This window comes from Castor canadensis, chromosome 18 (genome assembly GCF_047511655.1).
Source record: "Castor canadensis chromosome 18, mCasCan1.hap1v2, whole genome shotgun sequence".
Classification (NCBI taxonomy): Eukaryota; Metazoa; Chordata; class Mammalia; order Rodentia; family Castoridae; genus Castor; species Castor canadensis.
Genome location: NC_133403.1, coordinates 10,978,092 through 10,997,230, shown reverse-complemented (window position 1 = coordinate 10,997,230; position 19,139 = coordinate 10,978,092). Strand labels below are relative to the sequence as shown.

At 53.5% G+C, this 19,139-nt stretch overlaps 1 protein-coding gene across 9 annotated transcripts in view; it reads left to right on the top strand.

Annotated features, from left to right (window-relative positions):
- Nucleotides 1-19,139, top strand: part of Cabin1 (calcineurin binding protein 1) — a 143,242-nt gene that overhangs the window by 117,671 nt on the left and 6,432 nt on the right. For all 9 annotated transcript variants that reach the window (XR_012443456.1, XM_020169892.2, XM_074060808.1 and 6 more), the window contains 5 exons: nucleotides 10,845-11,008; nucleotides 11,946-12,042; nucleotides 12,848-13,528; nucleotides 14,706-14,780; nucleotides 17,280-17,562. Coding sequence is in view for 8 of the 9 variants with exons in the window: in XM_020169892.2 (XP_020025481.1) it covers nucleotides 10,845-11,008; nucleotides 11,946-12,042; nucleotides 12,848-13,528; nucleotides 14,706-14,780; nucleotides 17,280-17,562 (1,300 nt within the window). In the remaining variant the exon portion in view is untranslated. The remainder of the gene's footprint in view (nucleotides 1-10,844; nucleotides 11,009-11,945; nucleotides 12,043-12,847; nucleotides 13,529-14,705; nucleotides 14,781-17,279; nucleotides 17,563-19,139) is intronic.

The window sequence follows — 19,139 nt, the reverse complement described above, 5'->3', positions numbered from 1 at the left end:
ACAGTTCCAGTACACCCTGCCTCACTGAGAGGAAGATGTTGTGTGCATACTGGTGCTGTGGGTGTTGCCATATGCTGTGGACTGAGACTTTCCCCTCCTGAGCCTTTTCCTCATCTATAGAATGGGGTCATACCCTCCCTTAGCTGCTTGTGTGCTAGGAAGATGATACTGTTGCCATTCTTGGAAGGCAGAGTCCAGAGAGGATCCTGAGATTTATTTGGCCAATGTCCCACCCCTCCTACCCTACACCCAGCCCAGGACCTTAATGGGTCTTGTAGCCCATCTGGGAAATGAGGCAACTTCCATCTGTAAAACTGCAACTCCATTCTGCCCTTCTGGAGGATGTCACTCCAGAAGTCGGCACTCTAGTCCCCACTGACAGCTGGAGCAAAGCCATTTTCACTCCACACACCTACACTTCTGCCCCCCGCAGGCCACTGTTGTGGTACAACTCCAGGGGGCGCAGTTCATAATAGGTACTGCACGCGAGTCGAGGACAGCCTCTACATGCTGTGGATCACTACCATCCCAGCCCTGGTGTGCGGTTTGGCTGCTGCCATCCTGCCGCCGCACTCCCGGCTGTCCCCACTGTGCCAGGTCTGAACTTCCCGCGCTGAGAGCTGTGCCGGATTCACCCCCCAAAAGACAGGCAGACCACCACTGCTGCATGGCGGCCAGGCCCGGGGGCCTGTCAGAATTGGCCAGCAAAAGTCAGTTGTGCTGTTGGGCCGGCTTCCAGGCGAGCGCCGGCGCTGCGCCCCGTCCGGCTCTGCCCGCCCCGCCCCGGGCCCGCACGAGCAAACCTCCGCGGCCATGGTCTGGCGCCCGCCCTAGCTCTCCTGCACAGATGCCACGACGGAGCCTGCGGGTAGGAACTTGCTCGTGGCCGAGGGTGGGGATGGGGACTATGGCCAGGGCTGCACAACCACTTCGCCCTCTCTCTGCCTGCCCAGGCTTTCCGCTTTTCTGCAATTTGGCTCATTCCTTGGAGGGGGGCGCGGTTACCCGGGCGGCTGTCCCCCACCCCGGGTGTAGCAGGAAGCCTAAGGGCCGTGGTTTCCCCAGCGCCTCTGTGGAGGAAGTCTGGGCGGTGAGGTGCGGCGCCCCCAAGCCTGGGCTGGGCTGGCGTTCTACTCAGCATCAAGTGGGCAGCCAGGCCAGCCTACACGGCGGCACGCGGGGGCGGCTAGTGCTGGTGAAGCCAGTACTCACGCCCCGCACAGAGCCCGGGACAAGCCCAGCCCGACCAAGCCTGGGGCTTGGAGCCGGCGTGCGTGGGGGTGTGCACTGCGCAGCGCGAAAGCGAAAGCCACCTCACTCGAGCAACTTCGCGGCAGAACGCACCGAGAGGAAGCTGCGCGGTGCCGCTCCGGGGATGGTGAGCGGTCCACCCGGCCGGGTGGGCAGCAGCACCCAGGCGTTGCGTTTCCTTAGCTATAAATAACTGGTCTGCGGGGGTGGGAAGATGGTGCCAGCACTTTGCAAGTGCCCGCCAGCTCGGAGCTCTGGGTTGGGCTGGGCTGGGTCCTTGCCGCTTAGCATTCAGAGGGGGAGGGGGGGTAGAGTTGGGTGTAGGGGGTCGCATGGGCATGGGGCGGGGCTGGCCGGTGAACAGACGGACACACACACACTCACACACGGTTGTTTGTCGGTTCTGCTTTTCCCTGAGGGGGAGGGGCAGGAACCTAATGCACGATGTCTCATTTGGCAAAAGAGGCTGGAAACAGTAGGCGCCAGCTGCAGGCAAATTGCAGGCTTCCCCATCCCCTGCCTGGTGTTGTTTGAGGACTCATTACCTGTGATGGCACAGGGAATCCCTTGTCCTTGGTCTAGCCTGGACAGCCAGGACCTCCTAGGGGAATGGGGGAGTAATGGTGCCCCTGGTGGCCTTTGCACAGTCCTGCGGCCAGTGGGGCTCTCCCAGATGTCTTTGAAGTAGACTGTAGGAACTTCCTGCCCCCAGACTCAACCTGGCTTGCCTTCCTCCCCCGCCCCCGCCCCCTCCAGCCCCCTAGGCCTAGAGCAAAAGTGCTGCGGGAGGGGTTGGGCCCCTAGCTCTTCAGAGCATCAAAAAGATGGGGAGCTGCCGACCTGCAACCAGTTCCAGTCCCAAATGGCAGGATTCCTGAGCAAGAGGGTTCCAGAAGGAGCAGTCTCGGCCAGGGGCAGTGTAGTGCTACCCAGCTGGCCTGGCTTGATGATCCTACTGTCCTTACTTGGGGGAATGCTGGGGTGGAGTTCTGCTGTAGTCTCAGACCCTTGCTGGCTGCCTGCCCTAGAGGAGTCTCCTCTCCCACAGTGAGGCATAAGTGAAATCATGTGTCTGCGAGGCTAGGCAGGCATCCTGTGAGTACGCTCAGGAGATGAAGTCAGCCCTAGCGGTTCATGGGCACCAAGTGCATCCCTCCATACTCTCTCTTCTCTAGGTAGTCTTGCTGTTTGAGTGGTTTGTATGAATCTGTGAATGACAGGTGTCTCCCCAAGACTGGAGGATTTTCTGGTATTTTCCCCACAACTGCTCCTGACCTCACTAGCCTACTGTCCAGATTTTTTCCCATTCCTGACTAAGCTTGGGGTCGGGTTGTTAACATTGAGGTCGGGTTGTTAACGTTGAGGTTGTTCTGGAGTCTGTAGAAACTTTTTTATGCTTCTCTGGGAAGGTGGGAAAGGTCCCTGATCCCTGATCTTCCTACTGCTGAGAGGCTCCATGGCTCTTGCCCCAGCCACTACTCAGGTGCTGGTCCTTAACTAGCAGCAGCCTGGTCCTATCCCCATGCCTGCTGCTTCCAAGAATGGGTTGCAAACAGGCTCCCTGCCTTTGTCTGTTCTGAGCACTAAGTCACCACTGTGCCTATGCCAGGAGGGGCTATAGGAATCCCTCTGCCAGGGGAATAGGCTCTCCCTTGGGTACTCACAGATCTGCTTTCTGCAAACAGGTCTGTTGGAGCTGAGCTGTCTGGGAAGCCTTGCTTACCCGTCTTACCGTGGGTGTTTTCACTATCTCACTATGTTAGCTCAGGCACCCAGACCTTGCCTCCAGGAATCCAGCCTGCTGGCTGTGCCTATTCCCTTGGCCCTCACAGGTAATCCATCCTGAGCAGAGGGAGGAGAGCTTTGTGAAGAAGGATGTTCAGCCAGCCTTCTTCATAATAATCCTGGAGACTCAGCCAGATGCTAGCCAGTAGCCCACTTCACTATGGGGTAAAGTGTTCTACTTGTTTTAAATGAGATGTTTTTGGCAGATACTCTAGATACTGAGTTAAAAATCCAGATTGAGGGCTGGAGGTATGACTCAAGAGGTAGAGTGCCTGCCTTGCAAGCACAAAGCCCTGAGTTCAAACCCCAGTACTATCCCCTTCAGATGAGGTCACTCCCTCTTCTGCCCTCCTGCCTGAGCCAGGCATCCCACTGGGCATGACTCTTAGAATGGCACATTGGAGGAAGAGATCATACCTGAGTCCTGTAAAAGTGGCAGCAAAGGACAGCCAGAGGAGGCCAGCTAAACACGGAAAGACCAAGGCAGGAAGTCGCTGCCTATAATCCAGGCCCATGGTACTTAGTTATGACCTTGTGCAGCATTTGTGATGCTAATGGAGTATGCTGGGCACATTTCAGCCACTCTGTTCTTGGGAAAGCCTTCCAGTGCAAGCCTGCCCTATGATGGGAGTCCAGATCTTAAAAAGCACCTGGCTCAAAACAAATGATTGAGTGTCACTACCTCCATTCTGCATGCCTCTGTTTCTATGTCTGTAAAACAGGAGTTTCACTGCCAACAAATTCCTCTGGGAGTGTTAAGGGTTTGGGGAGAGGCCCAGGGTGGGGAAGTCTGACCCTGTCTCTTGGTCCCACTTTGGGGTCACTGGCCAGCTTGAGAGGGTCATCTGAACTCAGTTTCCCTCTCCAGGAAGTGAAGGCTGGGTTGGTTACACACTTGGAGTGTCCCTGCCAGTGTGGGAATAGGACAAATCTCTGAATCCCTTCCCAACTTAGTCCAGTTCTAACTGGGTTATGTCCCTTGTCTTGCCCTCCTTTCCTGCTCTGGCATTTCCAGAGGCACTTGTTTTCCTGGGGAGAAAACTGTACCTTAGAGTGGAGGCCCTAGGAGAATCTATGTCCAAAGGTGGTATCTATAAAGGTGACAGATGAGGCTAGCAACCCTTGGCCTGGAAGCCCCAGAATATCCTTGAGCTACTCTGTCAAAAGTGACCCAAAAGCCAGACGTGGTGGTACACACCTGTAATTTCAGCATTTGGGAGGCTAAAGCAGGAGCAAGTTTCAGGCCAGTCTGGGCTACACAGCAAGACCTTATCAAAATAATGGTAATTATAATGGCCAGAGCAGTGGCCCAGCAGAAGGAGGAGGGGTGTAGTGAAAACCAGAGCTGTGTTTGAATCTGTGGGCTAAGACTGAGTTGGCTGTGGGCTGAGTGAAGAGGCTATGTCAGCAGCTCTGCTGGGCCCAGGAGGGTGCAGTAAGCCCTTCCTGCTGACACCAAGGCCTGTAGGAAGTGTGGGCTGGCCAGGGAATCATACTTGCCTGACCCTCTGCAGTCCACCCACCAAGATTCCTATGAGTGGAAGTCAAACCTCACCAGCCCCCTGGTCTCTCCCCACCAACTTGTCCCTGCTTTCTAGCCCCCTTGTGAATGGACAGCACCTTCGTGGGCATAAACACAGGCTGACCTAGCAGTCCATTATCCAGCTCTCAGCTCTCCTGGTAGAAGCTCATTGGACCCCCAAATCAAGTGGCCATGCTTACCCTCCCTGAACCTCCAGGCTCATCCCGCTGTGATAGACAGCTTCCAAAACTTCATTTCTTCCACAGTGGTGGGAGGACTAAGGCTGTTGGAAGGGTTTGGGAACTTGTATTTTGGAGTCTGGGACTCCATAAATTATTCAGGTTGTTAGAATCTGCCTCAGTGACCTCATCTGTCATTGAGGAGCCCAGATACATGCTAAGGGGTGAGGTGTGCTGAGACACTTGGGATGAGGTATTTGGCATGCAGGAAGAGCCTTGAGCCCAATCTCCACAATTTTAAGTGCTCCAAGGCTACGAATGTGGGCCTCCAACTGCCTGCAGCTCTTCACACAAGCATTATCCCACAGGCACTGGCCACCGGGAAGCCAGGCAATGGTGTGGGGGCAGATCTGAGTACAGTATGTGTGCCTGCAGAGTGGGAGAGGACAGTCCACAGAGTGCCAGAAAAGCAGAACTGGAAGGCAGCCAGGGAGGGGCATCCTCAGGGGGTCCCTGCTGCTCTGGCTCCCACTCCTGCTCTCAAATCTGTGATCCTGTGCCAACCTGTCCTTTGGATTTTGTTGGGGTATTCAGTCATCTATTTCCCATTCCTATGATGGCCTCCCTCCATCTTCTTAGCCATGCCTCCTTTCAGGTATTGCTGCCCCCATACATCCTTCTTGTCAGGCCCAGCTTAGCTACACCTCCACTCACTTTCTCGCACGTCACCCATGCCCTCCCCAAAGCCTGCACCTTTGCCCTCTGAGGTAGGTGCCTCATACCTCCTGTGTGGGCTGTGGTAAGGAAAACAGCAGAGCCAGTACCTTCACGTGCTGGTGTCTGTCCTTGTAATAGGAGACTCTCTCCAACACTTTGGCTCACTCAGGGACTTCATAGCCCTCCATTGGCATGGTATGGAAGGGGCAGTCGGGAAGAGATCGACTTTGGCTCCTCCCCCTTCCCTGTGAAGGGAACTGTGTCCAGGCCATCCATGAGCTACAAATATAGAAGCCAGGCTCTCCCTGACTCAGGCAGAAAACAGAGTTGTTGGCTTGCTTTCCACCCTGGTTGCTCCCTTTTCTCAGGCCAGCTGTCCTTAAAGGCCAGCCTCATGGCCACAGGAACACCTTCCCCCAGGGGACCTACCTCCATGTGGACACAGCCACATGCTGAGGAGAGGAAGGGGTGTTCCCGAGTACTCCTGCTAAGAGAGGAAACCTGGTTGAGCTCCTAGCCTAGCCCTGGGAGTGGAAGGGAACAAGCCCATTACAGGAGAAAGGGAGGGGATGGTGCTCAGTGCCTGGTAAACAAACTCAGGAGCCCCACACTGTGGCATGTGAATGAATAAGCAGTGAATGAATGAATAAGGGCATTGAAGCCAGCAGACTGTGCCCAGGAAATGTGTCTTTCAGCACCACTGTTACCAGGAAAAGGCAAAGTAGCATGCCAAAATGAAACCAGAGCATGTGCAAAAGCAAAATGCTGCATTTCAAACCTATAAGTGGTGGTGTTGGTCTTTGTTGGGGGCATCTGTAGTTCCCTTCTGGTTTTCCATAGACTTGCTTCCTGATTCATTTGGCCTTTCATCCTTTCTGACTTGGGTGGTGTTATATTATGAAAGGAAGTGGAAAGGAGATGGGGATCCAAACCATGTGCTGGAATGTGTGATGCATAGTTGTGCTTGCTGGTACACAAGTATGTTTGCTGGCCTCTGGGTGCTCATGACTGTACTGGGAAAAGAGGGCCTTTAGCAGGCCATGCTGCCCAGTGAGGAAACCCTGGCAAAGAGGCTTCTGCCCACCTGGGTTCTACTGCTAACAGACTTGGCCTATTGGGAAGCAGGAAGAAATTCTGTTTTATGTAGGTTTCTTTTCCCTCTTATAGCATATGTGCTTCTGTTGCAGTCCCCTATTCTCTATCTCCTGTGAGGCCTTTCTGTGGCCATCAGAAGGGTCAGCTCCTGACCCACCTCACCCTTGCTTGGAAGGAACATCTGGGCTGCCTGTCCTTTATCTCCACTCTAGACCAGAAAGCCTTCAGAGCGAACCTTCCTTGGTCATTCCCCAGGCCTAGCAGAATGAGTGCATGGCCCAGAAAGGGTAATTGGATAAGCATGAGAGCCCAGCCTCAACAGGCTGGTAATAGAGGACAGAGTGGTCCAACTGCCTCTGAATGCTCTGTAGACATTCCAGGTGTTCCAAGTGGGGCTTGGGATGACTCTGGGGCTCCAACACCATCTCCTTAGGCATTGTCTCACTTAAACAAGCAGGTGACAACTCCTCCCAATTGGTGAAGATGAACCAGCATCCTGCCCCATCCAGTTCCAGGTGACTGGCAGTGCCAGGTCACCCCGCCCCCATGCAGTCCCAGTTAGCTCACATTGGTTACCATATCATGGGTACTCCAGGAAGTTTCCTCCACATGCTCATTGGCTTGCTTACACACACACACACACACACACACCCACACACCCACACCCACACCCACCCAAATACATGAACACACTGTATCTTCCATCCTGTACCACCACCACACACACACACACACACACACACACACACACACACACACACACACACACACACACACACCCCCAAATACATGAACACACTGTATCTTCCATCCTGTACCTCGGGAGAAAGAATCCCTCTCTGCAGGAGTCCTGCCCTTCCATGTCCCTCACCATCTGCCAAGTCTGCTGTGCTTCTCCTGCCACCCTGCACAGGACCAAGTGTGGCTTTTCTCCAGCAGCACCTCCTCAGCCTGCTTTTTCATGGGAGAAAGCGCTGAGATGGCTGCTGCCTGGCTGGGTAAACTGTGTTTGGCAAGTACTGCTCATGACCGCAGTGTTGCTGCCTTGCAGTGGTTGTCTTTTAGGTAAGAGGTACCATTCATCTTCCCTGCAGACCCCTCTTCCCCTCCACTCACATGCATACCTGAAGCTCTAAAGAGCTGTGAGTACAGTTGTCTCCCATCTGCCCTTTATAGTTGAACATGGAAATTTCTGAGGTGAGAGGCCAACAAGGAGATCAGGAAACTAGAATTCATCAGATAGAAGCTTCTGCAGAGCCTGGGCCCTACAGAAGGACAGAAAGCCCTTCTCAAACTGCCTCATCTGCTCTGCCAGGCTTTTGTCAGGTCACTGGGAATCCAGAGCTAAAGCAAAGCAGACCCCCACCCTGGCCAGGACACATTGCTAGCCACAAACCCATCCCCAACTATTTGAGGGCTGACTTTGAGTTGTCTCTGCAGGAGTTGTCTCTGAAGAGGGCAGTAAGCTTCTGAGAGGACGTGACATCACATCTGGGCCTGGTTGGGCAGAGTCTCAGAGTCATGGAATTTATGACTTGTATTAGACCATGGGTTGGTGAGGGAGTTGAAAAAAGAGGTAAAAAGGCCAGTCTGTCTGGACATGGTGGTACATGCCTATAATTCCAGCAGTTGGGAAGCTAAGACAGGAAGATCTCGAGTTGCATTCCAGCCTAGGCTGCATAGCAAATATAAGGCCAGCCCAGGCTACAAAGTGAAACTCTGTTTCAAAAAACCAGGGACTAGGGATATAGTTCAGTGGTAGAGCATTTGTCTCAGCCCTGGATTCAATCCCCAGCACACACATTGAAAAAAAGTTCAGTTGGTATAAGTTTCAGACCTTGGGGGATGACCCTAGGGTTCTTGCACTGAATAGAAAAAAGACCTTTTCTGCTAATTAACCAAAGATGAAACAGGCCCCTTCCAGAAGTGGTAACCTCAGATGTGCAGCTGAGGTAGACATTGGCTTTTGGGCCTGAGTACCCTCAGCTTATTTGTTCTCAAGGTCTGGGCAGCTGGAGGTGTGGCTCAACAGGTAGAGTGCCTGATTTGCAAGCATGTAGCCCTGAGTTCAAAGGCCAGTCCCACCACAAAAAAAAAAAATTTGGTATCTGGGGACCCCTGTGTCTGTCCTTTCTATCCCCCAGTCTGCTATGGCCTGTGCCCCAGCAATAGCACCACTACTGGTATAGAGGTCCAGGATGATGGGGGGAGCAGGTAAAGGCAGACACACACACACACATACACAAACACACACACACACACACTCTCTCTCTCTCTCTCTCACTCTCTCTCTCTCTCTCTCTCTCTCTCTCTCTCTCTCCTCCAAACAGTTCTGAAGAACAAAATAGAGTTCTTTTATTCATCCTCCCCTGATGGAAAGTCAGGTGGACCCTGCCCCATCCCCAGCTTTTTATAAGGATCTGATCTCCAGGTCGGGGGAAGAGTGACCTCCAACCTGACCTAAGTCATCAGGAGCTCTGCAAAGGAAGGGAGGTGTTCAGTAAAATCCAGGGTCATGCTGGGTCATTCAGTTGACTATCTGGCATGTCCCTCCATTTCCAAGAGTGAGATTTGGGAGCAGTGGATCACACCCAGATCTCTAAAAGTGTGGCTCTGGTCTTCTCCCTCTTGGGCCTGATGTGGAGAGGAACTGTGGCATCCAGCAGTGGAGGCTGGCACAGGTGGTTGGGGCTTCCTTCCATTTGCCCTCAAGGATCCTTTTCTTAAAACTGTGGGTGTGGTAAAGGCACAATCCTGGGCCACCCCTCAAGAGTGTGTGACTTTTGGAGTCTCATTTAACATCTGAACTCTGGCAACCATGGCATGACTGTGGGAGGTTGTGGTGAGGATCACATGTGTGATGTCTAGAAATATGCCTCCCAGAAGGCAGGGTCCTTCCCTACCCTCACACTCCTGGTCCTGACTGGTGACAGGGACAGCACTTTTATGGCCACAGGTCACACTTAGACCATTCACAGCCCTGACAGTAGAGGAGTGACATGTCTGGGATCCATGCCTCCCACATGTGGCTTTGCATAAGCTGCTACAGACCCACATCTGAGAAAAATACAGTATTGGTGTTTGCCACACTGCATGTGATGACCTTAATCCCCAGTTTCATCCTTGTTGGGCACTGCTGAGGGCAGGAGATAGCTGCCAGCCTCCACACAGCCCCAGCCTGCCCAGTGGATATGTGAGCCAGGCTGCACATCTGTCTGCCTGGTGGCCCAGTGTGGAGGATACAGGCTCAGAAATGAGAGTGTTCAGCTCCTCCCTGTCCTATACAGCTCAGAGCTCGAGGTACCCTGGCTTTCCTCCCAAGACTGCTAAAGTAGGGTGTGCCCACACCTCTGTGCACACACCATGAACAGGTAATGAACACCGCAGGACTAAGGACTGGGAGGGGCACCACTTAGACACAATGCCATGGTCCCTGTGCCTGGTAACCCCATGCTGCAGCCTGATACAGGCTGGAGCCCATGCTGAGAAAAAGAGGCAGTGTCACTTGTAGTCCTAGTCCATTCTAGGCAGAAATTTCTCCATGAGTTGAATATAGGGAACCATCTGGGAACCTGCCAGCTCTTTCCAGGCTTCTGAGGTCCTGTGCCTGAGATAGGCCTCCTTAATGTTTATTCACTCATAACTCCTTCCCTCTGTCATCCATGCCTTCCCTGCACCTTGATAGGAACCCAAGTTGTCATTAGATACCATGCTAGTCACCAGGACACTTCAGAGAACCAGACTCTGGAATTGGTTTTTGCAGGGGGTACCAGTGCCACAGTATTTAGGCATGGGCCAAGAAAGAGGGGAGGAAGGTCCTTGCCAGTGCAAACTGCTGTGACGGAGGTGGCAAGGGCCACCAAAGGAGCTACTGATGTTTCCATGAGAGTGCCAAGAAAGGGAGTACACAAGAGGCCAGCAGCAGCTGCCAGAGGTTCACCATGGCCCCCTTTAACCCAGCAGTTTCACCTCTGGGAGTTGGATGTGTGACTGGGTCAGCAAAGAGGTGTGCTCACAACCTGAGTGTCATTGTAGGGGACAAGTCTAGTAAACATATATAACACTACCATACAAAAGAGACTACAGAACTCTGTATGTTGTCTGCCACCATTGATGAAAAGGGAAAAGTAGGGCCAGCTATACTTCTATCCTGTGAATGACAGGTAGGCCAAGAAATCCCATATTGGGCAGTGTATCTCTGGTACAGTGGCACATTCCAGGGGATACCAGGAAGAGGTATCCCTGAGACTAGCCACAACTGTCCTCCTCATAGCCCACCCCTACCCACCCCGTAGGGCATCTGGCGGATCCCCGTGGATGAGATTGACCGGCCAGGCAGCTTCGCCTGGCACATGAACCGTTCGATCGTGCTGCTGCTCAAGGTGTTGGCCCAGCTCCGGGACCATAGCACCCTGCTGAAGGTGTCCTCAATGCTGCAGCGGACCCCAGACCAGGGCAAGTGAGTGACCCACCAGTTCTCTCCATCACAGCTTGGCACATGGCCATGCCACCATGGGTCAGTTATTCACTAGGGCTGTGTCTCCTCTGCTCCCTCTCTGCCCTGAGGCTTGCTGGTCCAGGAGCCCCAGCCATCCCTTTCTCCCCAAGGACTCCCTATCCCAGCATCTAGAACCTAAGGGACACCACCCCTACTCTAAAGCACCCTGGGATCAACACAGGCTTTCCCTACTGGCCTTGGTTTGTACATCGAAACGCTGGACAGCCCAGCCTTCCTGTCCCCCCAGCGTGGGGCTCTCAGAGGTGCTATTATGTGGAGGGGAGAATGTGTTCAAAACATAACTATGGCACCCAAGGCAAAGGTCAGTAATAACTAGGTAGGCAGCATGGAGCCTGAGCCTCAGTTGGAACCAGAGAAGGGCAGGGCACAACAGAGGGATATCTGCCTCAGCTGCCACATGCAGGGGTTGTTGGAGGTCCCAAGAGATACAGTTCACTCATGTACTGCCCTGACCAAAAGCCTCGAGCTGAGCCAGCATGTTCCTGTTCCTGCACTGCCTCACCTTTTCATGGTCTTGGTTCACCTATGGTGTGCCAGAGGGCATGCCATGATCTCAGGGTGATTGGCCTAAGGGAGAGGAACTTCTCCCCACTCCCAGCCCTCCCTGAGTCAGCAGGCAGGGCCAGCCCAATGTAGCTCTGTCTTCTGGGCTCACAGGCAGTCCAGAGGGCTCAGGGCAGCCAGCTGGCCCTCTGGTAAGTCAGAGACCTGTTGAGTGTGGAGGATGAGGAATAGGGGAGACTTTTAAGGGAGCAGACCTCAGTAAGTGGAACGCACATTTCTTGGGGTAAGGATGGGGTGCTGGGCTGTCATGCAGCAGCATTATGTGACATCTTGACACTCTCTCATCCCTCTGGCCTCTTTTGTGTGACTGCAGGAAGTATCTACGAGATGCTGACCGCCAGGTCCTGGCACAGCGGGCCTTCATTCTCACTGTGAAGGTGCTAGAGGACACACTGAGTGAGCTCACAGAGGTATGTTACCTACAACTCCTCTTCACAGCCCATTAATTCACTCCCAGTCCCTCCCACTGCTGATCCCACCACTTGCACACTGTTAGGCAGGTCCCTGCATCTCCACCAGTGAAGTAGCACCCATTCTGACCACTACCCCTAAGCTAGGAAGGTCAGCTAAAATGATGGACGTGTAAGCAGTTGGGCCCAACATGCTTGGTAGTTGAGGAGAGTGATCATGACCCTCCAAGGCCTGAGTTCTACATCAGGCTAAGCAAGCCTGTGAGTACCTGCACAGCTGAGCTCTGGAGGCCCAGGAACTGAAGTAATCCTCTTAGTGGGTGAGACAGCCAGGAACCAGGTCTGCCACCTCCAGAGCCCAAACCAGTAGGGCTGGCTGGGGCTTGATACAGATGCTTAGCACCCACCACCCCCACCCAGGGCCTTATGCACTAGGGGTTAGAAAGACTTGTCTCTGCAGCAAGCAGAGACCCTAGGTAGGTCCCTTTCTCATAAAATACCCCAAGGCTCAAATCACAATCACATAGGAGAGCCTGGTGATGCCATCCTAGCTGGCCAACCTTGTTCTTTGGGAGCCCCAAAAAAGAGTCCCATTGGCCCCTGTGACTATCTTTGAGGGTCAAGGGGCAGCCAGAGGTGCATAAGAGGACAGGTCTCTGGGCCCAGCATCTTCCTCTGATGAATGAGGCGCAGCCCTGGCCAGCCAGCAAATGTCCAGAGCCAGAGTATCATTGGGTAGGAGAGGGGCCAAGATGTGCTTTGATGCAGTGGCGGCACCATTGTCTTGTCTCTGGTTTCCTTGTAGGGATCAGAACGCCCAGGGCCCAAGACCTGTGGCCTCTCTGGAGCCAGGATGACCTCCGATGTCTCACACAGGGCCAGTCCTGAGAATAGCCAGGAGAGTCTCCCCCACCCAAAGAAGCCCCCCCTGGCTGATGGCTCAGGACCAGGGCCTGAGCCAGGGGGTACAGTGGGCCCCCTCAACCACCGGCCTGTAGCCATGGATGCAGGAGACAGCACAGACCAAGGCGGGGAGCAAAAGGACAAAGAGAGTCCCCGAGGGGGGCTCACTGAGCCCATGGACACAGGTGAGGCCATCACTCGCCAGTCAGACTTGGAGCAGACACCGCCACTACTGCCAGGCCATCCTCCGAGGGACCGAGGCCCAGAAAGCCGGCCCCCTGAGCTATCCCTTGAGGAGCTGAGCATCAGTACCCGGCAGCAGCCCACTCCACTCATGTCAGCCTCACCAGCCCCCATCACCAACACTGCCCCCACTGCTGCTACGGGGACCAGGGGGTGCAACCATCCTGAGGAGCCACCCTCACGGCCCAGCCGCAAGAGAAAGCTCCTGGAAGACACAGAATCAGGCAAGATGCTCCTACTGGATGCCTACCGTGTGTGGCAGCAAGGCCAGAAGGGTGTGGCCTATGACCTGGGCCGCATTGAGAGGATCATGTCAGAGACCTACATGCTCATCAAGCAGGTGGGTGAGGGGCGAGACAGCCCAGTCTGTGCACAGACTCCCTATTCTCCCAGAAGCTCATTCTTGGATGTTCAGATAGCCTCTGGGATGGGTTTCAGGTATTATGCTCACCCCATCCCCACTGCATACATGGGTTTTTTTGTTTTGATTGGGGGTGGGGTTTGAGGTTTTCTACAATGAGCAGGCTATATGTTTGGTCAGCAAAACAGTGAGTTTTAAAACATGTAAATTCAACCTTTAAGGAAAATGAAACCACATTACAAGTCCGGCACAGGAAGATGAGAACTCCTGGCCCCACCACTGTCAGGGGCCTTTATATGGATTTGGGGCATTTCCTTTAAGATTTCAGTAGCTGTCTTCTAAAAGTGGTTGCTGTGCCCTGCCTTAAGGGGCAAGTCTAGGAAGAGACTGACAACTGACCACCACGGCCTGAAAAGGCTGTCATGCCTCTTCTTCTCCCAACCCTTTTTTAAAAATTTTAGTCTATAGGCATACTTTTTTCTCCATTTAAAATTATTCCCATAGGGAGAATTCCCAGACAAATAGGATAACCATCCCTGATAAACATTTTTTTCCCAAATGATGTCAGTTTGTGAGGCCACTTTTGTTTTGAAGTTGTCTATCTCTGTCTTACCTCACTAGCATCAAGTGCTAACTTCTGTTTATTTTTGTTACTACTTACTTAAAAGATAATCCAAGTGCTACTATTTTCCTTGGTAGTGAGGCTGGCCTTTTCCCTGCTTTGCCCACTTCCTGGCCTGCCTTGGTAGTGTGTGGGTATTTCCCTCACTCCCTGCCTGTTGCTTGTCCACGGTCACCCCATGCCTCCCTCGTCTTGTATTGAACTCGCCATGCCTTGGGCTCTTGCTTGGCACTGCCCAAGACCATTATCATTAAATCTTACCACCACCACCCAGACCTGGGCTTCTGAATGGGCAGGAAGCTTAGAAATTGGCTGCTGTCAGAAACCACCCAGAAGCAACTGGGCCTCAGCCCAGTGGTGGAACCCCCATCTGGGAGGCAGACGTGGGGACTCTGGGTGGAGCCAGAAGTGAGGAGGACACATGAGTAGAGTTCACACACACGTAGGTTGGTCTGTGCTACCTAAGGAACAGGGCTGAGAGGAGACCAAGAATCATGGTCCAGGCCCTCTGACCTTTGCCATCTTCTTGCTCAGGTGGACGAGGAGGCTGCACTGGAGCAGGCTGTGAAGTTTTGTCAAGTTCACCTTGGAGCTGCTGCTCAGAGACAGGTAAGCCTGACCTATGCTAGCCTATGCTAGCCCTGCCCCGTACCAAGGTCCCAGGTTACAGGCTAAGAAACAGGTGTGCCCCCTCAGTGGTTCCTGTAGTCAGCATGGACTGAGGTGAGAGGAACAGGAGGTGACTGAGCCTTGAGTTGGTGGGGTACCACTCCACAGTGGGGGAGCCTTGACAGGGCCCAGATGCCAGCTCTCTGTTATGTATGACCTGAGGGGTCCCCTTGCCTTGGCTGCCTTTTCCATAAGCAAGAAGGATGGCTTCTAGCTAGCTGACCTCACTTGGGAAGGTCCTTACCTTTGTGACAGAGGTAGAGAATATGATGTTAGAGCTAGGCTAACGATGAACAAAGTGGCTGGGGTTGTGGGGTGGAAATACAGCCTTGTTCAGGGGCCACTGAAGAGGGGAGGTCTCTCTCCAAGAGGGGGGATAGGAGTCATTAGGCAGGAGAGGGGGCAGGACTGCAGCATCATTGTTAGGTGGAGAGGATAGGGCTGGTGTAAGGATCAGATGAGGATATTGCAAGAAATGGTGAAAAGAGAATTAGCAAGGAATGGAGGTTTAGTGAGACACCCCTTAGGAAGGACTTGGAAGAGCCCAGCCAGGCTAGAGATTGGGTTTTCTTGGAGGAACAGTTCATACCAGAGCTCCTGTTTGGCAAGACCTGGTATAGGTGTCACTGAAGCCATCAGTGTGGATCAGCAGCCAGCAGAGGGCATAGGCAGGGTCAAGCACTTCTGAAGGACCCACAGGCACAGAGAGGAGCCTTGGACCAGGATAGAGTGGTATCCAAGAAGGAAAGTGTTCCAGGGGCCCAGGACCAAGGTAGTGAGGAAGGGGCCTACAGGTATGGGAACTGAGGTCAGGGCTGTTTTTGAGGGTGATATGGCTGAGGAGGGTTTGAGCAAGAAGGAGCTGAAGGGTAGGTTCTTTGTGGGAGTCCAAGGAAGGCCAGCAGGTAGGATCTGTCCACCAGGAAGGGGTCTAGTGACTGAGGAGGTGGAGGGGTAGGATCAGAGCTCAGTAGGAGGATGTGGAAGGGAAAGGCAGGTCCAGCAGGTGAAGCCATGTGGAGCACCACCTCCTCTAAAGCCCATAGGAGGTCAAAGGGTCATGACTTGCCATTTGAGTAGGTACAGCCTAGGTGTGACCTAGTTGCTTTGGGTCACCTCTTCCCACAGGCCCCAGAAGCTGCCTGATGGCTATACCAATGTCCACATAGGCTTCCTCTCAGTGGAATTGGGCATCAGGCCACCCCCAGCTCAGACATGTAGGTCTAAGGGAGTCCAGGGAGTTCACCTTTGACCAAGCAAGCTGTGGGTTCAGTTTACCAACTGAGGGCCAGAGTCATTGGCAGGAGGTACCCCTACCAGTCAGTCCTTATCGCTTGATTATTGCCTGAGTAGCCAAATGCACAGCACAGTGCCCACAGTCTCTTGCACCCCTACAGCCTCCCTGCTCCATGGGGCAGGAGTAATTGCTTGGGATCTCATTTGGAGCTGAGGTCCACACCATCCTGGGGACCCTTCCTGTCTTTTCTGGCCCACTGCAGTGATGTGGGCAGTGACCACCAACAAAAGGATTATTTCTGACTTTTAAGGGAAACCCCAAACACCTCCCCCTTTCATTGGTACTAAGCTAATAAGGAGCCAAGGGCAGGCAGAGTCTCATTTCTTAGAAGAGAGCAAAGCCCAAGACCACTAACTGGTGAGGTATATACATATGCATATCAGGGCCACTGAGAGGTTGCTCTCAGGGACTTTCAAGGGACATAGGAGGTCTCCTTCTGAGGTATAGTGTTCATGTGGAGGGTAGCTGGCCCAATAGTCCTGAGGCCCATTCCATCAATATTCTGACCCCAGCAGGATGGAGGGTGCCCTTGGTATTGTCCAAAGCCCTTTCACAACATGTCTATCCTACAACTCCTGCCCTAGGCCTGGAGCGACACTGCTGAGGACCATCTACTCCATTCTGATCCTCATCTCCCTTGAACCCAATCTCAAGAGAGCATTTCCTATCTTCCTATCTCTTCCCTACCCCAGATCCCTTGTACTTGTTCCCACCCTCCCAGCAGACCTGCTTCCCACAGCACTGACCTGGAGTTTATCCCCAGGTAGATTACAAGGCCTGTCCCCTACCACGTGGAGCTGGTACTTCTAGGAAAAGCCACCTAGAAGACTCTCCTAAAGTTCTTTGATAGGCTTTCTTCACCTCCCCCACTGCCCCATGTCCAGCTCAGTGCAGGCAGCTGGAGCCTCTCCTACCCAACAGGATCTCACAGCTCCCACTTTGAAGAAGACAGGTATGATAATCACAGTTGTCCTGGACCAACTCTGACCAGCACCAAAAAGATGGAGGCTGCTGCTCCTACCACTCAAGGAGTGTCTATTTTGCTCTCATCATGTCACAGTTGCCATGGCAGCCCCACACACTCCTGAAGGGTGCTTGAGGCTGCCTAGTTGACCATCCTCACCATTCCTCTGTCCTAACAGGCCTCAGGAGACACACCCACAACCCCCAAGCACCCCAAGGACAGCCGAGAAAACTTCTTTCCTGCAGTGACTGCTCCCATAGCACCTGACACTGTGCCAGCAGATGCTGTCCAGCGGCCCAGTGACATCCACACTAAGCCTCGCTCTGCACTGGCTGCCACAACAGCTGTCATCAGCTGCCCTCCCTCTGCATCAGCCTCTACCCCAGACTCATCCAAGGACCCTGGAACTCCCCGATCACATAGGCCTGAGACCATCACCAGCATGGTCTCTCTGATCCCAGGTAAGTCTCCACCTGGCAACATGCAGTCCCTACCACCAGCTGACAGCAAGTTCTTCTCCCTGAGTAGAGCTTGGGCAAAGAGGAAGATGGGGGCACCCTCTAGCCTGGGTGATCCCATGGGAACAGGCAGCTGCTGGTCCACTTTGCAGTCCCTGGCAGTGTTGGTGCCCCCAAACAGTACATACTGTGTCTGCCACTCTCCTAACCTAGCCCTCCATGCCTCAGTCCCCCGACCTGTAAAGGAATGGGAGAGAGTGAGCATGTTTGCTGTTGTCCTGGTTTTCTCCTCAGTCCCCACTCACAAAGCACTACAATAAATAAAGACAGTTTGGTTTAGTAAGAAGATGAGAAACTAGCACAGACTAGGCCTTCCTGTTAGCACCAGAAAGGGGAGTCCTGACCCTGGCATGCTGCAAGGATATCAGCACCTAGCCTCAGTAGCCTCTGGGCACCAGATCTCCCAGAACCTGCCATAACCCCATGGGCAAGACAGACAAGAGTCAGATAGTACAGTGCCTGGCTGGCTCTATCAGTAGGAGCCCTCATCTCTTCTAATTCCAGGATCCACTGGAAGGACAGCCTGCCAGCAAACTAGCCAGGGCTGGACGGGGGGCTTTTCTGAGGGGAAGGAGGCACACAAGCCAGCAAGTGGGAGGAGCAAAGCATTATCCTCCCCTTTGCTGGTAAAAGGATGCCTCTGGCTCTGGATATGATTCTGTCTGGTTGGACCCAGCTCATGGCTGTGTCAAGCTTTGCCTACCTCTCAGGCATAAGGCCCTCCCCTCTTGTTTCCCAGGACTCTGGGACCATGGCAAGCCTCCAAAGACCCCATTACAGAACAGGGCTGTTCCCTAACCAGCTCACCTCTCCAGCTGATAGGTCCTCAGCAAAGACCAGTCTGGACAGTGAGTTCCCTTTGTCCCTAGGTGCCATCAGGGATGGATCAACCTCCCTGAGCCTCCATTTCAAACTCTTCCCCCTGCTTCTCCCACCATGTTTCAGGGACCCAGTCTGTGCCTTCCACAGGCCCCTCACTGGCCCACATCTAGGTACCTGCCTGCACACAACAGAGTCATCCCCAAAGGCTCACCGGTCCAGTCATAGTCTGGTTGGGGGTCACATCCAGGACAATTGCTTTTAGCCATGGGACCTTTATCCATCTGAATGATAGGACAGTCACTCCTGGCAGGAGTACCAAACAGGAAGGCAGAGTGAGAGCTCCAGGACAACTGTCTACCACACAGGCTGTGCTACCTGAGTGGAGGTGGAGGTTGGGGGTCCCTTCATCTCAGCCATTTCCCATGTCTCAGAGACAGGGGCTGGTGTTTTCATCATGTGCTATCCCCAGTTTCCTTTGAGGAACATGAAAGGGTAGGGACCCTTTAGCCCAATCAGTCACAATTGCACGATTGCCATTACCATTTATTTCCAGAGGAAGAACCGTTTGTTCCTGAAGCTCACAAAACAAAGACCAGGTGAAGCACTAGAGGTGTGGCTCAGTTCTCATGCTTGAGGCCCTGGGTTCCATCCCCAGCACCTAAAAGGAGTGGGGAGGAAGCCATGTGCTAGTGACTCAC